This window comes from Lontra canadensis, unplaced genomic scaffold (assembly GCF_010015895.1).
Source record: "Lontra canadensis isolate GAN:19392208 unplaced genomic scaffold, GSC_riverotter_1.0 scaffold8, whole genome shotgun sequence".
Lineage (NCBI taxonomy): Eukaryota > Metazoa > Chordata > Mammalia > Carnivora > Mustelidae > Lontra > Lontra canadensis.
In genome coordinates, this window is record NW_022631002.1 from 1,060,417 (window position 1) to 1,069,575 (window position 9,159).

The 9,159-nt window shown below is 64.7% G+C and overlaps 1 protein-coding gene across 4 annotated transcripts; it reads left to right on the forward strand.

The window, feature by feature from the left end:
- The first annotated feature begins 179 nt into the window (after positions 1-179).
- RNF166 (ring finger protein 166) lies at positions 180-7,184 on the forward strand. 4 transcript variants are annotated; one of them, XM_032853778.1, is made up of 6 exons: positions 180-370; positions 4,300-4,456; positions 5,278-5,390; positions 5,679-5,793; positions 5,883-5,990; positions 6,397-7,184. In XM_032853778.1, the coding sequence occupies exons 1-6, from the start codon at positions 216-218 to the stop codon at positions 6,460-6,462; spliced, it is 714 nt and encodes a 237-aa protein (XP_032709669.1). In that variant the 5' UTR covers positions 180-215; the 3' UTR covers positions 6,463-7,184. The 4 variants fall into 4 exon arrangements, with proteins under 4 accessions (XP_032709669.1, XP_032709672.1, XP_032709671.1 ...); XM_032853781.1 differs by lacking the exon at positions 4,300-4,456 and having other exon boundaries at positions 294-370; XM_032853780.1 differs by lacking the exons at positions 180-370; positions 4,300-4,456 and adding an exon at positions 4,780-5,054.
- The last annotated feature ends 1,975 nt before the right edge of the window (positions 7,185-9,159 follow it).

Below are 9,159 nucleotides of genomic sequence, written 5' to 3' on the forward strand. Positions count from 1 at the left end.
AGCGGGACGCCGTCGCTCCGGGCAGGTTGGGGGTGGAGCGCGCTCGGATGACGTCAGCATCGCGGCACAGCGGCCGAGACGAGCGGGGCGGGGCGCTCCTTAATGACGTCAGCGCGGCGCCGTCGCGGTCGTGACGCGCGGACCTGGCCCGGCCGGGCCGGAACAGGGGCATTGGCGGCAGCGGCGGCGGCGGCGGCGGTAGGCCCGGCCCCGGGATGGCGATGTTCCGCAGCCTGGTGGCTTCGGCTCAGCAGCGACAGCCGCCGGGCGGGCCGGCGGGCGGCGACAGCGGCTTGGAGGCGCAGTACAGCTGCCCAATCTGCCTGGAGGTGTACCACCGGCCTGTGGCCATCGGCAGCTGCGGCCACACGTGAGTGCGCCGGCCTCCGGGAGGCCACGGGACCGAGACGCCGCAGCGGGGAGGGGTCCGCGCCCGCCCCGGAAGGGGCCCGAGGCCCGGGAGCGCCCGGCGCTGCCTCGGAGCCAGGCGCGCGGAGGACTCGGGCGGGGGCGCGGGGCTCCCTGCGCCGCTCCGGCCCTGTCCTCTAGGCGCGTTCCTCCGCCTCGGCCCAGCCTCCCGCCCGCCAGTCCCGGGCGAGCCGAGCACCCCGTCGGCGCTGTGGGCGACCTGCAGCCCGGTCTGGCCCCGGGCCCCCTGGGATCTGCGGAGGGCTTCGGCGGGCCTAGCCGGGTACCCGGGCTGGCAGGCGACCTCTGCGCCGCCGCCTTCCGTGCGGTCCCCTGGAGACCAGGGTGGGCGTTTGTAAATAAACCCCTCGTGGCTCTTGCTCTCAGCTCTTCCTTGGACCCGCTGTCCGCTTGTCTTGGCCGGAGAGGAGAGGAGATCCCCGAGGTTAGGAGAGAGACTTGTCTGGAGTCTGGTGCTGTTTGTTTTGATGGCGAGACCTTGAGTCATACCCGTCGTTGAGCAGCCAGGCGGGCTGGCCCTGGGGCCCGGACACCGCGCACCCTGCGAGGGTTTCTAGCTGCACCGGAGCCTCCGGGGGGTCCTCTGAAACAGTGGTGTTTCAGCCACAGAAGCCTGAGGAAGCGGCTCTTCTCCCAGCAGAGAGCTGCCCTCGAGTCTTCTGGGAGCCGAGATCAGTGTCTGCTCTCCGGCCGCTCCTGGCTGAGCAGTACAGGGCTTGGATGCAATGAGCAGGGTGGGAAGCGAGGTCCGGAGGGTCCGGTGCCAGCAAGCTGGGCTCCTGAGGGGGCGGGTAGGTGCCCCTAGAAAATCTTCCGAAGAGCAGCAGCTGACTTGGGGGCTCCGGATGGAAAGCGGGGGCTGGGTAGCTGTGTGCCTGCTCCTCAGCCGGGGACCGCGCGCCCTCCTCCTCCCAGGTCAGCCAGCACGGGCACCTGCGCACCCCAGGGGACCACAGCCCATGTCAGGAGGGGCCCTGGGCCTCACGCTGCTGCTGACGTCTTGTCAGGGGCAGCCTCTGAACGGGCCTCCTTTCTTGGAAGCGCGCACTCGTGGGTGTGCTCGGGTTTGCTCTGCTGTCTTCAGTCCATCACTGGGAGAACTGTGAGGCTTGACCCAACTTCAGAAAGCCTTTCCTGGTTTTCGGGTGGCCTCCCCTTGGCACCAACACTTACCCAGCCCTGGGCCACAGCATTTCCAGCCTCCGGGTGTGTACAAATCTGTACAGGTTTTTTTTTCCAGATAAGTCTTTTCTTAAAATGTGGTCGTTAGACCGCAGCACCGCACGGAATTGTTGTGAAAGCGCCATGTTCTCTAAACCCTTTCCCCACCATGTTTCTCTTGGCAGAACCCGATCTGTCTTGTTTCTGAGGCTGGTCCCACAAGGAGCTCCTCCGCAGCATCCTCCTTCCCAGCTCTCTCTTCCGTCACTGTTTCTTATTCTTCCCCAGTGTCTCGTCTGATGTCCTGAAGACACACGCGCACAAGCACAGAGGACTTAAGGGCTCGCACTTTTCCTTAAAAGAGCCCCTGGCGGTGGCGGTGTTGGTCCCGGGTAGCCACCTAACCGTAAACAGTCTGCCTCCACCAGAGAGTTTCTGGTGGTGCGAGTGGCCATGCGTGGGCAGCACCGGACAGAAGAGGAGAGAGGGCGTGGTGGGGGTTTTCAGTCAGGAGGCCTTCGGTGGGGCTTGTGGAAGAGCCTCCAAGAGCTCCCCGGGAGCCCCAGAGGAGGGCGATCATTTCTCATCTTCGGGGTGCATCTGGAAGCAGAAGCTGCGTGGCTATGGACGACCCTCTGGTGGACCTTCCCCTGAGGGCCTGTGCGTGTTGGGGCCGGCTCAGCCTTGGGCTCCCCTGGCCTCTGTTCTCCTTTCATGCTCTCTCATCAGCGCTGTCCCACGGGGCCCTCCATGTCCGTGTCCCCACATGCGGTCAGTGAGCAGAGATCACAGAGAAATCAGAGCGCTCACGTCTGGGGGGTAATGTAGGGAATGAGGAGGACAGGTGTGTCCTGTGTGCTCAGTGTGCCTCTGCCTGGTCAGGTAGATGCTGTCACTATTTCTTTTGCACAAGAGGCCACGTTTCCAGGGGTCCCAGCAAAACCGGAGCTGGAGCTCTGGCAGTCGGGCAGGCTGGTCTCTGAGCCCCTGCCTCCCCCCGCAAGTGCCCTTGCAGCAGTGACCCTGGGGACCGCTGAGCCTTGATGGCCAGACACACAGACCCACAGGGCTGCGGGCAGGTGCTTCCAGGTGCAAAAGGGAGTCTGCATGCACCTTCCCAAGACCCCCACCTCCGCAGCCCCCTCCAGCTGGCAAAGTGTGCCCTTTGCCTTGACCTGTGCCTTTGTCGTCGGAGATGTGGTCCTGAGGCCAGCACTGACGACGTGGTAGCCCGTCCCCTGAGCGCTCCCGGGGCCGTGCCTTCTGCGTGTGCATTTTACAGCTTTGTGGAGACAGACCCTCCTCGTTTGAAGCACGCACGGCGGCGTCCGCTGAGTGTCTGCTGTCGAGCAGGCATCCCCATCGCAGACACAGCCACAGCCACGGACCTGCGCCCCGTCTGTGGACGGGTCAGTTCTGGATTTTCCATGTCAGCGCACGACCTGAGCTGGGTGGTCCCGAGGCCCCAGTGGCCGTGTCCGGCAGTAGCTCTCTCGTGCTGGGGACAGGCTGCATCCATGTGTCCTTTACCCGTAGCTCCTGCGGTGGCACTGCCGTGCGCACCTGTGGGACAGCAGCACACTCTCCCCCTGTGACTGACGAAGTGAGAGGCCAGCGTTGGCCAATAGGCTGCTCAGACCCTTGGAACGGCAGGAGGGGCATCCTGGAACGCTTGTCAGAGCGCCGTAGGGTGGGTGCCGGAGCACGTCTGTCCCACGCCTGCCGGGGTGCCCTGCGGGCCCTCCCCAGGTGAGGACGTGACTAGTGGCCCATCCTCCTTCCCCTGGAGGACAAAGGCTCTTCCGAGGGGCCTCATGCCAGGCTGGGCCTTCTCCCGTGCACACATGCCTGCAACTGGTGACAAGCAGGTGGGGGTGCGCCGGGAGCCAGAGGGAAGGTGGAGGGCCTGGGCAGCAGCTTTCCTGGTGGTGGAGAATGCCGGCCACTTAGCTGAGCAGAGCTGAGTGGCCTCCACAGCACTTCCTAAGAAGCTGGACCGAGTGGGTCCTGGCGTCAGGTTCCCACTTGCTGCCTGCTGGGTGCTCTCCAGCCTGGTGTCCGCACGGACTGAACGCCACTCGTTTCTCTGCGGCACTGGGGGTGGGACTCGGAGTGAGGGGGGCTTGCTCCTGCAGTCCAGGCACGTCTGTGTCCGCTGGCCAGCTTCTTGATATGGCCTCTCCAGGGACGGCGCCAAGAGCCTTAGGCCCCTGGGGCCATGGGTGTCCCCGCTCAGCAGTCAGGGGCCCAAGCAAGCCCACTGCCATCATCACGCCTCTGCTCTGGCACTGTCCCGAGGCTGGTGACACTCAGCCTGGAGCTCTTTGGTTTCCTCTCCCAGCACTGTTGGTGATCTTACTCTCCACAGCTTTGTGCATATAGGGTCTCCGGAGGCCTCCTGTGTCCCCCGTGTCCCCAGAGCACCTGGGCCCGCTGGCATCACCGCACGGCCATAAGATGGGCAGGCTGAGCCTCAGGCTGGGCCCAGGGCCGCGGGGCCAGCACGGCTCCTGGAGAGCCCCAGCCACAGCTCCACCAGCCTCCTGCACACGACAGCAGGCCCCAGAAACCCGCAGCCGGGAGGGGACCTGAGGTTGTCGTTTAGCCAGAGAAGCAGGAATGACACTCTGCAGAAACAGCAGAGGGGAGCTGCCCTGTGAGGTTCAAAGCAGCCAGCAGCCCTCAGGCCCGTGTCCCGTCCCCCTGCAGGTTCTGCGGGGAGTGCCTCCAGCCCTGCCTCCAGGTGCCGTCCCCCCTCTGCCCGCTGTGCCGCCTGCCCTTCGACCCCAAGAAGGTGGACAAGGCTGCGCATGTGGAGAAGCAGCTCTCGTCCTACAAGGCACCTTGCAGAGGCTGCAGCAAGAAGGTACCCCACCCTGGGGCCCTCCTGGGGCAGGGGCAATGGTCTGCAGCTTCAGGGAGACGAGCCTCTGCTCCCCGCTCCAAGCTCTCCCGAGAGCGGAACCTGTGCTCTGCCCCTCCTCAGGGTCCACCCCTTCCCAGGGCCTTCCCACTCCCATCACCCCTGCCCTGGCCTGGGCTCTGGCTCTTAGGTTGTTGTGGGCCTAATTAGGGAACACGGGAACTGAGCCTCAGCCCTGCCAATGGGAAGGGTGGGGGGGAGGGAGGCAGGGTCCCAACTAGAATTGGGGGCCCTCTAGTGCTGACTGCTACCACCCACCTGGCTTGTCTCTCCACCCTGCCTGGAGCCCCTCACAACGGTCCAGCCCCAGGAGCTGATTTTGACTGCCATCCCTCCGCTCAATGCGAACAACACCATAGAAGGTGACCCCTGGTTGCTGTGTTCTAAAGCTCAGGGTCTGGACATCCTGGGGCTACCCTGGGCTCTGCAGTGAGGCCGCTGGCCTCCTTCCCTGGCACACAGGCTTTCTCCCGATACATCTCTTCTGGTTTCCTCGAGGACTGCCCAGCCCCTCTGCAGCCCCCCAGGGACCCCAGCTAAGGTACGCTCCAGTCCCGTAGCTGGTGACCAGATGCACCTGCCGACAGGTGTGCGGAGTCTGCGTCGCCTTCCCTTGGCGCCTCTTTCCTGGCAGGGCTGCAAGGCCCCCGCTTATGCGGCACCGCGGGCCGTGAACGTCAGGGGCAGGGACCGGCCTGCTTCCTGGTGGTCCTCTCATCCTCTGGAGCCTGACCCCGGTGCCGCCTCTGCCTCTGTCTTCCTAGGTGACGCTGGCCAAGATGAGGGTGCACGTCTCCTCTTGCATGAAGGTCCAGGAGCAAATGGCTAACTGTCCCAAGTTTGTCCCCGTGGTGCCCACGTCCCAGCCCATCCCCAGGTAGGCCTCCCCACCCACGTGCTCAGAGCCCCGGTTCCTTGTAGGGGCGGCTTCTGCCTGTGCTGCTGTCCCTAGAGGAGGCTCTTGTGTCCCCTCTGCAGGCAGCCTCACTGCCCTGCACGAAGGGGACCCCAAGGAGGGCCCGTACAGGTCACTGAGTCACCTCGCAGCAGGGGACTGTGGGGGGAAGGGATGGGACACAGAGCATTGGGGGGAGCCCATCAGCCACACCGCGGGTGGGGGGCGTGGGCAGTGCGGGCCCCCACTCACCTCCTGCCACCGCCCCAGCGCCGTCCCCAACAGGTCCACCTTCACCTGCCCCTACTGCGGCGCCCGCAACCTGGACCAGCAGGAGCTGCTCAAGCACTGTGTGGACAACCACCGCAGCGACCCCAACCGCGTGGTGAGTGGCCGGCCCCGGGGGCGGGGGCGGGGGCAGGGAGCAGGGCTGGCTCCCCCCAGCGCCGCTTCAGCCCGCGCCCCGTGTTGCAGGTGTGCCCCATCTGCTCGGCAATGCCCTGGGGGGACCCCAGCTACAAGAGCGCCAACTTCCTGCAGCACCTGCTGCACCGGCACAAGTTCTCCTACGACACCTTCGTGGTACGTGCCCCGCCCCGCCCCGCCCCTGCCGGCCCTGGCCCCGCCCCTGCCTCCACCCCCTCCGGGGCCCCGCCCCGAGGCCGGTGGCCCAGAAACCATGCCCCCCTGCCCCCCCACCCTGCAGACCCGCCGCACCCGGCCCTATCGCCCCCGCCCTAGTTGCTCCTCTGTCCGTCTCAGACTCCGGGTGGTGTGGCCCGAGGCGAAGGAGCCCCCTCCTCCCAGACGCAGGCGGGAGTCAGCCGGGCCGTGCCCTCAGGGAGGACCCAGCTGTGGATCCCAGGCGTGGGCAGCCCGTCCCACCACCCCATGGCCATGGCGTGACAGCACTGTGCCGTCCCGGGGCGGGGGGTTCTGGCCCTGAGAGGCACCTGCGCATCTCTCGCCTTCCCTTCCTGCCCTCCAGGATTACAGCATCGACGAGGAAGCCGCCTTCCAGGCTGCCCTGGCCCTGTCTCTGTCCGAGAACTGAAGGCACAGCCCAGCCCCTGGACCTGACCCCTCCGGCCTCGGGAGACTGGGCCACCCCCAGGGACTGGGCCTCCTGCGCCTGCGCGGGACAAGCGGAGCCTCCTGTGTTGCAGGACAGGTGGTCCCCGAGCCCGCCAGGGCCGTGGTCCTTGGAGGGTGGACACCAGTGCTCCCGGCCGAGCGCGGCTGGCTCCCTCGGTGCTTCGGGCTGAGCAGGTGGCCCTCGCTGGGCCCGAGAGCGCGGGCGGTCTGTCTCCAAGCCATGCTGTCCTCGTCCGACTCGGTGCGCCCCAGCGGGGTCCCGCAGGCCTATGCGGAGCAGGAAGCGCCAGGGGAGCCCCGCCCACCATGGGGGGGCGCTTCCAGTTCACCCGCTCGGGACTGGCTTTTGTGATACTTAGAATTCTGGCATTTTTCTATACTATCCAGCGTGGTGATCTTTCCACATTTTATAGAGCAAAGACCGAGCAGTTACTGCTCGTACTGCAATACCCGTGTTTGACTAGACAATAGTATTTTTATGGAACATTTACAAAATTATATTTTTTAAAAAAACAATCAAAAATAAATAGTTGTGGGGTCTGTGCGGGGGAGCAAAAGGCGCCGACGCCAGAGCCAGAGCGCGCCCCGGGGCTTTGCTCAGACAGATCCTGGCGCTGCTCTGCTGGGTTCCCCTTCCTAACTGCCAGGAGGAACCCCCGGGGCCCCCAGCTGCTCCCAGCAGCTCCTAACTCCGCGGTTGCCCCAGCAGCGCCGGCCTCCTCCCACCGGGGTCCTGGCCCCAGCCCTGGCCCTGCTGTTTTATCCCCAGGCGGACCCCAAGCGCTGTCAGTAGGCCGCCCCTGGGGACGACAGCTGGGGATGGAAGACACCATCTTGCTCTTTCTGTTCGCGGCATAAGTTATTGCTCTTTTAGAAAAACTTCAATAAAACATTTCAAAGCATCTGTAGTGACCTTGACCACTGGGTTTCATCTGGGAGGGGCTGGGGTGCACCGTGACTTCCCTTTGCTTGAAGTCTGCAGGCATGTCTGTCCCCAGGCAGCTCCAGCACTGCGGGGGGACAGTGCCACCCACCAGCCCAGGCCCCTCCCTGTGAGCATGGCGCCTCCCCAGGCTGCCCTCAGCCCCAGGCTCCCCCAGAACACGTCCTCTCTCTCGAACCACAACAGTTTGCTGGTGACACATCTTGGCAAAAGTGTGCCAGGGGGGCGGTTGTCACCTCCTTCCTTGTCAGGAGATGGGGTCGCCCGAGGCCAGCACACTGGACTCAGTGAGGCCTGCTCTGGGGGCCGGAGGTGGCCACGGTGGCTGGAGGGCCACCTTTGGGACACCCTCAGAGTAAAGTCCTGAGTCTCTGAGCAGCAGCCCCTCTCCCCTCTTGCTGCTGGACAGCTCCCCGGGCATCCTCCTGGTGCCCCAGCATGTGACCTCGGCTCCCCAGCCTCACATGGAGGCTGGCAGGCGGAAGGAACCATTCAAACAGAAAATGTCCGGGGTGTCTGGCTGGCTTAGAGCGTGTGCTCCTGGTCTTGGGGTTCTAAGTTCCAGCCCCATGTTCGGTATAGAGATTACTTAAAATCTTTGAAATTACTTAAAAGTCTTTAAATGTGGGACATCCAGCCAGAGGTGGTGCTCTGGGCTGCCAGAGCGGCTTCCCCAGGCAGGGCTGCGCTCCAGGCCGTTCCTCAAGGCAGGTAGGAGCTTGAAGCCACGGCAGAGCCAGGCAAACCGGTCCCACAGGCAGCTGCTCAGGAGAGCAGTGATGGGCTGGTCACCCTCTTAGGACCCCCTTCATTAGGGGCCTCCAGTCCCACCCTCCCCCCTTCAACCCCACTGGTCGAGGGAGCCGGTGTGGTGGCGGGTCCCTGCTGCCACCTGAGGACACCTGTGGAGCTCTGCCCTCTCCATAGAACCACGGGGCGAGAGCCACAGGGTAGTGTCCACACAGGACCTTTCATCCCCAACACCTCATGCCCAGTGACTCGGAGTCCAGGGCAGTCTGCCAGGGGGAGGGCATCGAGTGAACCCCAACACAGCGTGGGGGGTGCGGGTGAGCTGGATCTCAGCAAACCCCATGGCGTCAGGGTGGGGACGCTCTGGCTGAAAGCCACGGCACAAAGAACCTCCCTTTTACTTCTAATGAATCCTGGCGACAGTGGGGCTGTCCTGCCAGGCCTCCCCCTCAATCCACAGGGCCGCCTCCAGGGCTTCCCGCCGCGTGCGTGTACACGCGCACACATGCACACCCATCTCCCCCACGGCCACACAAAGCCAGACAGCATTGTGTCCCAGTGCTCCACCCGGAGGGCACACTTCCCTTCCCCAATGGAGTCCACGCGCATCTGCGGCCTAGAAAGCACGTCTTGGGGTGCCTGGGTGGCTCAGTAGGTTGAGGCCTCTGTTTTCGGCTCAGGTCGTGATCCCGGGGTCCTGGGATCGAGCCCTGCATTGGGCTCTCTGGTCGGCGGGGAGCCTGCTTCCTCCCCGCTCTCTGCCTGCCTCTCTGCCTGCTTCTGATCTCTGTCTGTTTAAAAAAAAAGAGAGAAAAAGAAAAAGAAAGAAAGAAAGCGCGTCTGGATCTCAGGTACCTACAGCCTCCTATGATAGCACCGGGCCAAGCAGGCAGGACCCCTGGAGCGCACAGCCCTCGCCACCCCCAGGCCCCGGAGCGCTGGTGCTGTCCTCATCCCCGGGGG

Bases quoted from the DNA above. Each gene is read 5' to 3' on its own strand.
- RNF166 (XM_032853778.1), top strand. From the start codon at position 216: ATGGCGATGTTCCGCAGCCTGGTGGCTTCGGCTCAGCAGCGACAGCCG. The intron at 5,391-5,678 runs GTAGGCCTCCCC...CCACCGCCCCAG, and splicing joins ACGTCCCAGCCCATCCCCAG to CGCCGTCCCCAACAGGTCCA. The intron at 5,794-5,882 runs GTGAGTGGCCGG...CCCGTGTTGCAG, and splicing joins GCAGCGACCCCAACCGCGTG to GTGTGCCCCATCTGCTCGGC.